Source organism: Salvelinus alpinus, chromosome 5, assembly GCF_045679555.1.
Source record: "Salvelinus alpinus chromosome 5, SLU_Salpinus.1, whole genome shotgun sequence".
Taxonomy (NCBI): domain Eukaryota; kingdom Metazoa; phylum Chordata; class Actinopteri; order Salmoniformes; family Salmonidae; genus Salvelinus; species Salvelinus alpinus.
The window spans coordinates 90954826-90970217 of record NC_092090.1 but is presented as its reverse complement, the minus strand read 5'-3'; the positions used below and the strand labels follow the sequence as shown (position 1 = coordinate 90970217).

The window sequence follows — 15392 nt, the reverse complement described above, 5'->3', positions numbered from 1 at the left end:
GGACCAAAAACATACAGGACGGTAGCTCTCCAGGAACAGGGTTGGAGCAAAAACCTACAGGACGGTAGCTCTCCAGGAACAGGGTTGGAGCAAAAACCTACAGGACGGTAGCTCTCCAGGAACAGGGTTGGAGCAAAAACCTACAGGACGGTAGCTCTCCAGGAACAGGGTTGGAGCAAAAACCTACAGGACGGTAGCTCTCCAGGAACAGGGTTGGAGCAAAAACCTACAGGACGGTAGCTCTCCAGGAACAGGGTTGGAGCAAAAACCTACAGGACGGTAGCTCTCCAGGAACAGGGTTGGAGCAAAAACCTACAGGACGGTAGCTCTCCAGGAACAGGGTTGGAGCAAAAACCTACAGGACGGTAGCTCTCCAGGAACAGGGTTGGAGCGAAAACCTACAGGACGGTAGCTCTCCAGGAACAGGGTTGGAGCGAAAACCTACAGGACGGTAGCTCTCCAGGAACAGGGTTGGAGCGAAAACCTACAGGACGGTAGCTCTCCAGGAACAGGGTTGGAGAGGCCTGGACTCTACTGTGTTGCTCATATCATATACAGACAGACAGGAAAGCATGAGGCTGCAGGATGTGTGTTTTGGGTATCAACTATAATTGAAAAAGATAATGGACGGCTCTTGAAGAGAGTGAATATGACATATAAAGTTTTATACCTAAACTAATGGAGCATCCAAACAAATCCTCCTGCAAGGCCTACCTCTCCCATCACTCCCTTCCCCCTCACCGCAATCAGTTCTATTGGAGTGATGCTGATGGTTGTTGCCTGTGTGGGTAAGGTAGGTAAGGGTGACAGAGATCATGTCCGTAGGGGCACCAGCCTGGGTTCCATGGTTGAGAGGCCACAGGCTGGTGGGCAAGGCGCTATGTTTAATTTATGACCACCTGTAATGGCTCATGAAGATCAAGGAATGTGTATCAGAAACCCTCCCTGCAATGAGTCATGTGGACTGTACTAGGCCTGCTGAGACTGGAATCTGAAAGGTCAAAGGTTGTCTGTCTCGGATAGGTCTCGCTGAAGACTTATCGCTGGTATTAGCTATTCGGTCCTCATTATTCTAATGGTCTCAATCCAGAGAATCAGTTCATTTTACTAAATTGAGTTTTCAGCCATGAGAGTTTAAAGTTTCTGCTGTCTAATAGGCTGTGTGCCTCAAATTTCATTTGAAAGGGGGGAGGGGCAGTTTAGTCTTGCCAAGCTGTAAATGTCAGACCTGGCTGCCCTCTCGGATGCAAACTGCCTTCAGTCTCCTGACCAGCCCTCTGAACTAGGCACGCCATATGCCTAAAGGGCCATCCTCACAACACTATCAACAAGGCAGGTCCTACAGGCCCTGGTTTTGTCGCATCTAGACTATTGTTCAGTAGTGTGGTCATGTGCCACAAAGAGGGACTTGGGAAAATTGCAGTTGGCTCAGGACAGGGCAGCACGGCTGGCCCTTAAAAGTACACAGAGAGCTAACATTAATGACATGCGTGTCAATCTCTCATGGCTCAATGTGGAGGAGAGATTGACTTCATCAATACATGTTTTTGTAAGAGGTGTTGTTAAGCTGAATGTACCGAGCTGTCTGTTTAAACTACTAGCACACAGCTCAGACACCCATACATACCCCACAAGACATGCCAGCAGAGGTCTCGTCACAATCCCCAAGTCCATAACAGATTTTGGGAAGGGCACAGTACTACATAGAGCCATGACTACATGGAACTCTATTTCCACATCAGGTAACTGATGCAAGCAGTGAATCAGATTTAAAAAGCAGGTAAAAATACACCTTATGGAACAGCAGGGACTGTGAAGCAACACAAACATAGGCACAGACACATGCATACACACACATGCAGTGGCGGATTTAGGTATAGGCGACATGGGCAGCCACCCAGGGCGGCATCTTGCCAGGGGAGGGCGGGGATAGGTTGACCTCAGGTCTCCCCACTGGAAGCCCGAGGTAGGGGGAGCGGGGGAATCTATCAAATAGCGCACCTCTAACTTTGTACAGTACTAATGCAATTAGTAAAATCAGTCACACTAGGAAATGCTACCAAATAAACCACAATTAATTCATAATACTGTTAATATATAGTTTCACAGACATGTTTCTGCATTTTTTTCTGGTTTGTGTGAAATCGTTAAGAATAATATAAACCACCAAGGTGAACTGGTTTAGTCTTGACTCTTGGTTGACAGTGTTGGGGGATGGGTAATGCATTGATGCGTGAGCGCCAAATCAAAATCATTTTTTCCCTATTTGTCTTTGCTACTTATTTTTTTATATTTATGAGTCTTATTGTTTTTTGGGGGGGGGGGCTGCTGAAGGGGGGGTTCGCCCAGGGAGCCATACAAGCTAGAACCGCCACTGCACACATGATAACATATGCACTATACACACACGTACACATTGATTTTGAGCTGTAGATGTGGTAGTGGAGTAGGGGCCTGAGGGCACACACTTAGCGTGTTGTGAATTCTGTAATGAATATATTGTAATGTTTTAAAAATGGTATAACTGCCTTAACTTTGCTGGACTCCAGGAAGAGTAGCTGCTGCCTTGGCAGGAACTAATGGGGATCCATAATAAACTCTAGGAAGAGTAGCTGCTGCCTTGGCAGGAACTAATGAGGATCCATAATAAATACAAAATACAACAACAAAAATAAAAAAATAAAAAATATGAGCCCTGGTTTTATTTTTTAACAATACACAAGCACAATATTTCATACTGTAAATGTTTTATACATCTGATGCCTTTATGAGCACATGGTTAAGCGTCTTCTCTCTATTAAATCGGCAAACGGATTGTCTTAACTGTAAAGAGCCTTGTTAACCGAAGACTTGTTTGTCTGTCTGCCTGCCACTTATAGAAGATACATTAGGCCTATGTTAAACACATGCTGTATTTGTCACTTTAGAAGTGACATTTGTCTTTTGTCACATATTATATAGGTCTGTTTTTCTGTCCAAATATTTTATGTGGGGTAAACTAAATGAAGGAGAGGCATGTTAGCCACACAACAAAATGTTCCATAACTTTGTGTCTAGTTTTTGCACGACACAAGATTGTCTCTCACTGTCTGTGTCATAAATTGTTTGTCTAGATTTTGCATGAGTGTCTGTGTCTTCTAATGAGGATGAATATGGTGTGTCATGGAGTTGGTGTAACTCTTACCCTCCAGTCTCTCATTTCAGAGCAGCTTTTTTGGAATAGAGGTTTAGCTAATAGCCATAGGCATTGGAACACATGTGCACTGTGGCTTCACTGTTGCTTCACTTGGATATATCCATTTCAGAGTGTCTATGTGAAACAAATTATGTTTACATGTCACATGCCTCTGTGGTCGAAAGGGATAGAAAATCATAGAGGGGACGATGCGTTCCCAAGCTGGGGCTGACCCTCTTAAAACTCCCAAGCTGGGGCTGACCCTTTTTAAACTCCCAAGCTGGAGCTGACCCTCTTAAAACTCCCAAGCTGGGGCTGACCCTCTTTAAACTCCCAAGCTGGGGCTGACCCTCTTTAAACTTCCAAGCTGGGACTGACCCTCTTTAAACTCCCAAGCTGGGGCTAACCCTCTCTAAACTCCCAAGCTGGAGCTGACCCTCTTTAAACCCCCAAGCTGGAGCTGACCCTCTTTAAACTCCCAAGCTGGAGCTGACCCTCTTTAAACTCCCAAGCTGGGACTGACCCTCTTTAAACTCCCAAGCTGGAGCTGACCCTCTTTAAACTCCTTGCTGGAGCTGACCCTCTTTAAACTCCTTGCTGGGGCTGACCCTCTTTGAACTCCTTGCTGGGGCTGACCCTCTTTGAACTCCTTGCTGGGGCAGACCCTCTTTGAACTCCTTGCTGGGGCAGACCCTCTTTGAACTCCTTGCTGGGGCAGACCCTCTTTGAACTCCTTGCTGGGGCAGACCCTCTTTGAACTCCTTGCTGGGGCTGACCCTCTTTGAACTCCTTGCTGGGGCAGACCCCTTGGGGACGGCTCTGCTATGCTTGACTCTGGGCCTAGAACTTGGAGGCAAGGCATGGTCCAACCCTAGCTCTGAGATTCCCCGCCATGTCATCATTGCTCCACCCCAGATTGTCTGACTTTGTGATTCCTCTGTTCTCTGATGGGCCAAAGAGGAAATTCTCTTAGCAATTGCCTCCTCCTCTCTCTCTATCACATACATGCATTGCACCCGCATAAACACTACAAACAGCAAATACTGCTGAGAGTCAAACACAGTGGCAAACAGTGGCACAACGGGTGCAAAATGTCAGTGACAGAACACATACAAAGAGACCATCTCATAGCTGCGAGAGCAATGCCTGGAGAACAGCTGGGACATGATGGCATAGTGTAAAATAGTCCTCTGTCATCACAAACACAGAATCATTTCTCTGTCTCTCTCACACATGCACCCACACCGGAGAGGAAGGAGGAGAGACAGAGATAGACACCCACAGGGGAGAGGAAGGAGGAGAGACAGAGACAGACACCCACAGGGGAGAGGAAGGAGGAGAGACAGAGACAGACACCCACAGGGGAGAGGAAGGAGGAGAGACAGAGACAGACACCCACAGGGGAGAGGAAGGAGGAGAGACAGAGACAGACACCCACAGGGGAGAGGAAGGAGGAGAGACAGAGACAGACACCCACAGGGGAGTGAGCATATACCACTGGTATGGCAGTGCTCCCATACGGCCCCCAGAGGGGGAATATTACAGCCAGTATCACACTCTGCTCACTATAATTACATATGGCTTTTTTATACTATACACTGCACGTGTATGTTGTAAATGCCCTTCTTTATAATATGACTCCAACCATTCAATTGGATTGTGGATTAGTCCTTTTGGGATATTTAAGCAAGGCCCAAGGGGGTGTGGTATATGGCCAATATACCACGGCTAAGGGCCGTTCTTAAGCACAACGCAATACAGAGTGGCTGGACACAGCACTTAGCCGTGGTATATTGGCCATATACCACAAACCCTGAGGTGCCTTATTGGTATTATGAACTGGTTACCAACGTAATTAGAACAGTAAAAATACATGTTTTGTCATACCTGTGGTATACAGTCAGATATACCACGGCTGTCAGCCAATCAGCATTCAGGCTCAAACCACCCAGTTTATATAACTACTGTAGATAAGTAATGACCCTTTAATGATGTGAAAGGACTTGTGGGTATCAAGGGTTAAAGAGGATAAAGAAAAATATAAATATGTGAGTTTTCAGTCTCAGCAGAGGACATACTGTAAAGTTAGATTCAAATTATAGACTGGGTGGTTCAAGCGCTAAATGCTGATTGGGTGACAGCCGTGGTATATTAGACCGTATACCACAGGTATTTTGTTGGCCACCATTGAAAGTCTTTCAAAATGCTCATAATTTGACCTTTAGATGATCAATTGACATGATTGAATATGGTGTAGAAAGTAGAAACTTTTAAACAAATATTTTAACATCCATCAAGTAATTTCACTGTACTTGAATGTGTGTACAGGAATAGCCTGCCATCTACTGGGGAAGAACTGTTACAATATCTAAGGTGCATCTTGCAAGCATCTTATCAACACCCGTGTAAATATAACCATCTTAGTTTTCCTTATGTATTTGTGACCTCAACTAGTTGAATATTCACAGGTATCGAACAGATTAAAGGTAACATTAAAATGTGAGCTAAAACAGCCTTTATTTGTTTTATTTACAAAGAATACAAAACATGCCTCCAAAGTGTTTCATAGTTTTGAAACAGGAATGCATTCACACGTTACATGTAATTAACAACACTCCCGTCCTCTTCATCTGGGATGGAGACACACACCTAGGACACACAGCAGAGAACAAATGTTTTAAAGATGTAAGTTGACGGTTTGTTAAAAATGGCAACAATTATAGAGGAAGAATTTATTCTGTAGTATCTAAACATCTGAGGCTCATATAAGTCAGTCAAGAAAGAATTCAATGGAATTCATTCCTAGCAGGTAGTAAATCAGTTTAGTACATGACTAAGCACAGCAAATTACTGTTTATTTACCTGGTAAGGACAGAAGTCCCCTTTCTCACTTGTGGCGAGTCTTCCTTCCAGACGCAGCTTCGTTGCGGCCTTGTTTCAAACCCTGTAAGAGACAAACTATTAAAACAGTTCCTTTTGCATTGAAGAACCAGTTTACTCCTGGTATTGATTTCAAAATTAATGTCCGATCAATCATCACACGTGATCCAATCACGTCCCAGATTTTGTCGGAACGTGAATGCAACCTAATGTACACACATAGAAGCCACAATGTGTATTAAACAGGAATTGCTTTGATGTAATAAACCTATCAACAGTATGCAAGACAGGATGCGAAGGGGATGTAACTGTACCAGGTAGTATCCAGTGTGGTAACCACTCATGTACCAGGCGAGCAGCATACTGCCCAGAGCCTCATCATCTCCGTCTGGACTCATGGGGGGAGGGGGAGGGATCATCTGACAGAGACAAAACACGTTCAGACGAGGGAATCTATCGTAACGTTGCAGAGATAAATGTCCTAACAAAACACTGCTCAGTAAGCTCCATGTGTGTTCTCTATCAGCAACACTAAACAGTCGAGAGGGAGTTTAACTCTTTATTCAGACTGTAAGGAAGATCAGAGTGGGAGACAGGCAAGTGGAGAAACAGTGGGAAAGGTGGAAGCAGGGACTTAGCTCTGCACCAGAGAAAATATTTCTGCACTCCATCTTACCGGTGGCCCACAGGGCATCATAGGAGGCCATCCTGGAGGGGCGGGCCTGGAGGCCCCAGGTCGCCTTGAGTTTCCCTGTAGACAGAACAACAACTTCAATGTGCAGCACACTCCATTGTCAAAGGATTCATTCCATTATCACTTACAGGGGTTTTATATTTAAATTCCCAGCTCGGCATCTTTAGCAACTTCCAAATGATAACAAAATTCACCTAAATTCCATCATTTGTTAGGTCTTTTATTTCCTTGGAGTAATGTATTCTTACATTTACATTTCAGTCACTTAGCATTCAACTGGTGTCTGGGTAAGACAACCACATATCAAAAAATGTAAGATAAAATGCATGGACGAATAGTGACTGACAACCTACAATTAGGATCTGCTTACCATTCTGAAGCCAGGCATTGGAGGGGGACCTGGGGGAAAGCCAGGAAAGCCTGGACCCGACATTGGAGGTCCTTTAGGGGATTTGAATTTGGGTTTAGAGCGTGGCACATGACTGTGAGGGTGTGGGGCGGACGACCTGTCGCTCTCCTCTGTAGAAGACTCTGCTTCTTTAACCTGCATTACAGAAAGAGACACGAACACTGACAAAATGTTTCCAGTCAGATGTGTTCAAGGGGCTGAATACATAAATGGTGGTCCACTAGCCTGGTGGAACCAGCCTGATCTAGTTCACGTGCAGTAAAACAGTATGGTGAATGCAGCGATCATCCTCACAAACAGCCTAAACGTACCTTACTGGGGGCTTCCTCATCTACCTCTGAGCTCTCTATCAGAAGGTCACATAGGTTCTGCTCCTCCTCGTTCCCATAGTGTGTGAACACAACTATACAGGTGCCCCTCTGCTCTTCTATGGATGAGATCGTGGCAGCGTACAAATTGCCATCTTTAGACCAGTAGGCACAGCAGGGGTCTCCGACTCGCCACTGCAACACAACACGTTGTATAACTGTTAGACTAGACCCATTAAAGGAACAGTTAACAGATCATTTTTAATGGGTTGTTGTGTTCTTATAACGTACCACCTACCGCTTTATCCAGAGGAGCATTGCTTCTCTTTCTGCTGCGGTTGTTTCTGTTGTTTTTTCGTTTCTTTCCAGGGTTGTCTCTCTCTGAGCTTTGTGTGTCCTCCTCACCTTTCAGGGCAGTCTGACAGTCACGATCAATAGTTTAAAAATAATCAAAATGTGAGCATGACAGAGGGATAATAGAACATTTTCAAGGACACTTTTCTGAGTTGCTGCTTTAGGAGACATGTCTACAACACACTGTAGCTGTACATGCATGGTTCTCAACCTAAGTATCAAAACCATTCTAACAAAGAGGAAAATAACTTGTTTTATTTGCAGAATACTGTCAATGAGGTGGCAAACAAAGTTATAACACTGTAAAGGCACCTTAAATGATGCAACTGCTTTGTCGTAGGCCTTTATCAGTGCAGTGTCATCCCAAATGTCTGAATCGTCACTCTGGGAAAATAAGAAAATTAGTTTAAGAGCAATCGACCATCTAAGTAACTTTTACATAGCAAATGCTTTCTATTTATCTACTAGCAAGACAGCTAAAGCCAGCTATCCAAGATTCCATCTAGCCAGTCGTGATGCACTGGCACTGCTCTATATTCATACATAATAAATGGGTCATAGTTAGATAACCAACTGGCCAGGCTAACTAGCATCTAATCATACAACATGGCCAGCTGATAATTGTTTATCTAATGTCAGTCACTTGCCTAGATCCCTGCTAACCAGATATCTAATTGAAACTGTTTTGGGAATGGGTCATCAGACTTGAGTGACTGATGCTGGCATATCTGCTGGCAAACTGCCTTGTTACCACTAACAATGATTATGATAACTAACCCTTCACTGAAACTCTGGTGCAGTGTTGTGGAGGATACTCTGAAAATATTGTTTACCAATATTCAAGCGGACTAAACTCCATTCTATGGTGAACGAAGTATCAAGATGCCAATTACTTAAAATTGGAACTTAATCTACACTAAAGCTCCCATTAAAAAAAAGTGTTTACTTAGCTAACTAATATTCATTTAAAAAAGTAGTTCACTACATCCAAACTAATGTGTGAAACATTATCATATCAAAAAAGTAATTACACTACTGAAAACACTACTGTTCCAAGATTTGAATTTAGTTAAACTACCACCAAGCTACTGCAAAACGTAGTTAAATTACAAGTTTAACTCGATATAACGTTAGCTAGTTCAATACTCCCCAACACTGCTCTGGTGCCAGGTTTAGACCCAATAGCTAGCTATTAACTAGCTAATGTTAGCTAGTTGGTATCTAGCCAATCAGCAAACAACTAGCAAACCAATCTACGCACTTAGCTAATTATGTACTGACTGAGTAGCTACATAATTGATAACTTACTTGTGCAGCTCCACGAGCAAAAAGCACATCTTTACACCCATGTGCCATGAATACGCAGAAATATGGCTGCTCTCACAGCTTTGATAGTCCCTAGCTACTGAAGCAACGTGCGTCGCTGGCTGACGTTCATAAATAATGATGACGTAGAAAAACTGCGACAAAAATTGTTAGCACGTTGGCTTGGGAACGAAATAAGACTTTTGTTTACCTAGCTAGATTTGCTTGCAAGTCGTGATTTGTTGGCCAAAACGATGATAGATCATGCTTTAGGTTCTTTGGGTGCTCAGATTGTCTTGGCTGCGTCCAGTGATGAGAATCATCCTCCAGAAAACATTATTGACGGGTGAGACAGGTTTATTTATTTACTCTTTTTAACATTTAATTTAGAACCTCTGTGCCTATCTGTTAACGTTATGCTGTTAGCTAACGTTAGATAGATAGCTAAACTAACCTAAACTTCCTGTATTGCAGAGTAGCTAGCTACATGCGTTGTTGTTAAAATCAAGATAAAAAGCTACTAGCTATGGTAGCGTGAGAAGAGCTAGCGAGCTAACGTTATCAGTCTTGTACAGACACCCAACAATATTTCCACACAAAGCCAACATCCTGTTGCTATACAATGTCATGTTACACCAGTCAGTAACGCACAGCCAGCAGCCCCATGCCACACCATACCTTGATACGTCACTTTCTCTCTTCTCAGGAACACTGAAACATTTTGGATGTCCACTGGAATGTTTCCACAGGAGTTCATAATCCGCTTCGCTGAATCTATGAAAATTGCCCTTGTGACAATGCACTGTTATAATGGTATGAAACAAGGTCAAAAGTTAACGTATCAAATGGCACACTGTCTAGACTTAAGTATTGGTGTATGTTTAGTTACTACAGTTTGATCGTGTTGCTTGAAATGTATCCGTTATTTTGTTCTCATTGTCTTTCAGTTAAGACTCTTAAAATTGAGAAGAGCATCTCAGATGATGCTACTGACTTTGAAGCTATTTCAGAAAAAGGTAAGCAAAGCCACTCTACGGATCCACAGTGCCTCAAAGCAAATGAAGTCTGCCTTTCAAAGCAGTATTGTAATCTTCATTGCATCTTGTTTCAGAATTTGAACACACAGAGGGGCATCTTCAAACAAATGATTTTCCAGTGAGTTGACTTCCTACTCTAATCTACATAATGTTCTACATGGTACTACAAAGTGTCTGCAAATGGCATATACTGTATATACACGTGACTTTGAGTGGTTTGAACTACTCTTTTTTTCTCTTTACAGCTAAATGGAACGACTGCAACACACTTGCGCTTCATCGTTACCTCTGGATATGACCATTTTGTCTCGGTACACAGGGTCAGTGTAGAGTGATGAAATATATAGTACCTTCTCATAATGTACAGCTCTACTTATTAAGGAGTTTGTCTGAATATCTAATATGTTTTACATTGCATCATTTTGTTGTTGTTTATACCTTTTTTGTAATGAAACAGGATTTAATGTTACAATCACCTGAGGCACAATTAATAGTTTGTTTCATTCTAGCTGTTCACCAAATCCAAATTGCAATACAATTTGTTCAATAAATCTGACTACTGCTGTAATCTGCTAACAGTTGCATTTGATCCAAAGCATATGGTGACAGTTGATGTGAAGTGAAACAAGGCAGTATTCAAACTTCAAAGGTTTTTCTGCTGTAGACGTGTCATCAGTGTGTCCGTCATCCCACTATATTGTTAAGGATTTTCTTCACTCATGCATTTGTGTGCTGCAGAGGTAGCCTGGCCAAAGATGGATTTTCAGAAGACATTTTAAGTTTACTAAACAGTGTGTTATTGGGGAATAATCTCATACTTCCTGTGGAGTGAAAGTGTTTTAAAACCACAGGCTGAAATAATGCCCACTTTCCAATCTTACATTATTGCGCAATTAAAAATCTGCTTATGTGCAAGGATTCAATGTCACACATAGAGGGTTCACAAATCATTATAGGCAAACATCATACTGCATAAATTGTGACAACAAATCCTTGTTGGTTTTATACACAGTCACAACTCCCCTCCAAGTCTCCGACCACTACCTTGTATCCTTTTCCCTCTCGCTCTCATCCAACACTTCCCACACTGCCCCTACTCGGATGGTATCGCGCCGTCCCAACCTTCGCTCTCTCTCCCCCGCTACTCTCTCCTCTTCCATCCTATCATCTCTTCCCTCTGCTCAAACCTTCTCCAACCTATCTCCTGATTCTGCCTCCTCAACCCTCCTCTCCTCCCTTTCTGCATCCTTTGACTCTCTATGTCCCCTATCCTCCAGGCCGGCTCGGTCCTCCCCTCCTGCTCCGTGGCTCGACGACTCATTGCGAGCTCACAGAACAGGGCTCCGGGCAGCCGAGCGGAAATGGAGGAAAACTCGCCTCCCTGCGGACCTGGCATCCTTTCACTCCCTCCTCTCTACATTCTCCTCTTCTGTCTCTGCTGCTAAAGCCAATTTCTACCACTCTAAATTCCAAGCATCTGCCTCTAACCCTAGGAAGCTCTTTGCCACCTTCTCCTCCCTCCTGAATCCTCCTCCTCCCTCTCTGCTGATGACTTCGTCAACCATTTTGAAAAGAAGGTCGACGACATCCGATCCTCGTTTGCTAAGTCAAACGACACCGCTGGTTCTGCTCACACTGCCCTACCCTGTGCTTTGACCTCTTTCTCCCCTCTCTCTCCAGATGAAATCTCGCGTCTTGTGACGGCCGGCCGCCCAACAACCTGCCCGCTTGACCCTATCCCCTCCTCTCTTCTCCAGACCATTTCCGGAGACCTTCTCCCTTACCTCACCTCGCTCATCAACTCATCCTTGACCGCTGGCTACGTCCCTTCCGTCTTCAAGAGAGCGAGAGTTGCACCCCTTCTGAAAAAACCTACACTCGATCCCTCCGATGTCAACAACTACAGACCAGTATCCCTTCTTTCTTTTCTCTCCAAAACTCTTGAACGTGCCGTCCTTGGCCAGCTCTCCTGCTATCTCTCTCAGAATGACCTTCTTGATCCAAATCAGTCAGGTTTCAAGACTAGTCATTCAACTGAGACTGCTCTTCTCTGTGTCACGGAGGCGCTCCGCACTGCTAAAGCTAACTCTCTCTCCTCTGCTCTCATCCTTCTAGACCTATCGGCTGCCTTTGATACTGTGAACCATCAGATCCTCCTCTCCACCCTCTCCGAGCTGGGCATCTCCGGCGCGGCCCACGCTTGGATTGCGTCCTACCTGACAGGTCGCTCCTACCAGGTGGCGTGGCGAGAATCTGTCTCCGCACCACGTGCTCTCACCACTGGTGTCCCCCAGGGCTCTGTTCTAGGCCCTCTCCTATTCTTGCTATACACCAAGTCACTTGGCTCTGTCATATCCTCACATGGTCTCTCCTATCATTGCTATGCAGACGACACACAATTAATCTTCTCCTTTCCCCCCTCTGATAACCAGGTGGTGAATCGCATCTCTGCATGTCTGGCAGACATATCAGTGTGGATGACGGATCACCACCTCAAGCTGAACCTCGGCAAGACGGAGCTGCTCTTCCTCCCGGGGAAGGACTGCCCGTTCCATGATCTCGCCATCACGGTTGACAACTCCATTGTGTCCTCCTCCCAGAGTGCTAAGAACCTTGGCGTGATCCTGGACAACACCCTGTCGTTCTCAACTAACATCAAGGCGGTGACCCGTTCCTGTAGGTTCATGCTCTACAACATTCGCAGAGTACGACCCTGCCTCACGCAGGAAGCGGCGCAGGTCCTAATCCAGGCACTTGTCATCTCCCGTCTGGATTACTGCAACTCGCTGTTGGCTGGGCTCCCTGCCTGTGCCATTAAACCCCTACAACTCATCCAGAACGCCGCAGCCCGTCTGGTGTTCAACTTTCCCAAGTTCTCTCACGTCACCCCGCTCCTCCGCTCTCTCCACTGGCTTCCAGTTGAAGCTCGCATCCGCTACAAGACCATGGTGCTTGCCTACGGAGCTGTGAGGGGAACGGCACCTCCGTACCTTCAGGCTCTGATCAGGCCCTACACCCAAACAAGGGCACTGCGTTCATCCACCTCTGGCCTGCTCGCCTCCCTACCTCTGAGGAAGTACAGTTCCCGCTCAGCCCAGTCAAAACTGTTCGCTGCTCTGGCACCCCAATGGTGGAACAAACTCCCTCACGACGCCAGGTCAGCGGAGTCAATCACCACCTTCCGGAGACACCTGAAACCCCACCTCTTTAAGGAATACCTAGGATAGGATAAAGTAATCCTTCTAACCCCCCCCCCTTAAAAGAGTTAGATGCACTATTGTAAAGTGGTTGTTCCACTGGATATCATAAGGTGAATGCACCAATTTGTAAGTCGCTCTGGATAAGAGCGTCTGCTAAATGACTTAAATGTAATGTAAATGTAATGTTAAAATTGTTTTCACAGACTAGAGATGACAATCATTGGTTTTACAAAGGCCTTGTATCGGCACTGAAGTTAGGGCAATCGTACTGGAGGGCAATATTCTAATCTAGATAATCATTGATTTGATACATGTAGAAATGTATGGAGAAACATGTTACCGACACTGCATAATCAGACAACCTGATGGAGATTCAGGAGTCATCTGTTCTGAACCTGAAATCATTCCAGCACTTCAAAGCTTTTTATTATTTTTATTATTTAACTAGGCAAGTCAATTAAGAACAAATTCTTATTTACAATGACGGCCTACCCCGGCCAAACCCAGACGACGCTCGGCCAATTGTGCGCCACCCTATGGGACTCCCAATCACAGTCGGGTGTGATACAGCCTGGATTTGAATCAGGGACTGAGGTGACGCCTCTTGCACTGAGATGCAGTGCTATGGGATTGAGGTCAGGGCTTTGTGATGGCCACTCCAAGACCTTGACTTTGTTGTCCTTAAGCCATTTTGCCACAACTTTGGAAGTATGCTTGAGGTCATTGTCCATTTGGAAGACCCATTTGCGACCAAGCTTTAACTTCCTGACTGATGTCTTGAGATGTTGCTTCAATATATCCACGTAATTTTCCTGCCTCATGATGCCATCTATTTTGAGAAGTGCACCAGTCCCTCCTGCAGCAAAGCACCCCCACCCCCGTGCTTCAAGGTTGGGATGGTGTTCTTCGGCTTGCAAGCTTCCCCCTTTTTCCTCCAAACATAACAATGGTCATTATGGCTAAACAGTTCTATTTTTGTTTCATCAGACCAGAGGACATTTCTCCAAAAAGTACGATATTTGTCCCCATGTGCAGTTGCAAACCATATTCTGGCTTTTTTATGCCGGTTTTGGAGCAGTGGCTTCTTCCTTGCTGAGCGGCCTTTCAGGTTATGTCGATATAGGACTCGTTTTCCTGTGGATATAGATACTTTTGTACCCATTTCCTCCAGCATCTTCACATGGTCCTTTCCTGTTGTTCTGGGATTGCACTTTTCGCACCAAAGTACGTTCATCTCTAGGAGACAGAACGCGTCTCCTTCCTGAGCGGTATGACGGCTGAGTAGTCCCATGGTGTTTATACTTGCGTACTATTGTTTGTACAGATGAACGTGGTACCTTCAGACGTTTGGAAATTGCTCCCAAGGATGAACCAGACTTGTGGAGATCTACAATTTGTTTCCTGAGGTCTTGGCTGATTTCTTTTGATTTTCCCATGATGTCAAGCAAAGAGGCACTGAGTTTGAAGGTAGGCCTTGAAATACATCCACAGGTACACCTCCAATTGACTCAAATGATGTCAATTAGCCCATCAGAAGCTTCTAAAGCTATGACAATTTTGTGGATTTTTCCAATCTGTTTAAAGGCACAGTCAACTTAGTGTATGTAAACTTCTGACCAACTGGAATTGTGATACAGTGAAATCATTTGTAAACAATTGTTGGAAAAATTACTTGTGTCATGCACAAAGTAGATGTCCTAACCGACTTGCCAAAACTATAGTTTGTTAACAAGAAATTTGTGGAGTGGTTGAAAAACGAGTTTTAATGACTCCAACCTAAGTGTATGTAAACTTCCGATTTCAACTGTAGATGTCTTTTACTTAAAGGTTAAATATATATGTAAAAAGAGAATACATTTGTTAGTATGAGGTTGTTGTCCCTGACTCCATGTTACGTGAATAAGAGCAACATTTTTTTTTATCCACCCGTCATTTAAAGAGAGGGAGAGTAAATATGAAACCAGAGGAGGGAAAGATGAAAGTGAAGAGAAAGGAGAAGACAGTGAACATGAGGAAAGTTTAAAGTTGTC

General features: G+C 44.4%; 2 protein-coding genes across 2 annotated transcripts; one reads left to right on the top strand and one right to left on the bottom strand.

The window, feature by feature from the left end:
- Positions 1-5673: 5673 nt before the first annotated feature.
- On the bottom strand, positions 5674-9240 carry smn1 (survival of motor neuron 1, telomeric). Its single transcript, XM_071404109.1, has 9 exons — positions 9129-9240; positions 8133-8204; positions 7765-7884; positions 7470-7661; positions 7120-7293; positions 6732-6806; positions 6370-6474; positions 6038-6119; positions 5674-5824 (listed from the first exon to the last, which is right to left on the bottom strand). The coding sequence occupies exons 1-8, from the start codon at positions 9174-9176 to the stop codon at positions 6063-6065; spliced, it is 843 nt and encodes a 280-aa protein (XP_071260210.1). The 5' UTR covers positions 9177-9240; the 3' UTR covers positions 5674-5824; positions 6038-6062.
- A 101-nt stretch (positions 9241-9341) lies between these two features.
- Positions 9342-10730, top strand: hspb11 (heat shock protein, alpha-crystallin-related, b11). Its single transcript, XM_071404111.1, has 5 exons — positions 9342-9471; positions 9832-9938; positions 10073-10141; positions 10237-10280; positions 10408-10730. The coding sequence occupies exons 1-5, from the start codon at positions 9380-9382 to the stop codon at positions 10495-10497; spliced, it is 402 nt and encodes a 133-aa protein (XP_071260212.1). The 5' UTR covers positions 9342-9379; the 3' UTR covers positions 10498-10730.
- Positions 10731-15392: the final 4662 nt, after the last annotated feature.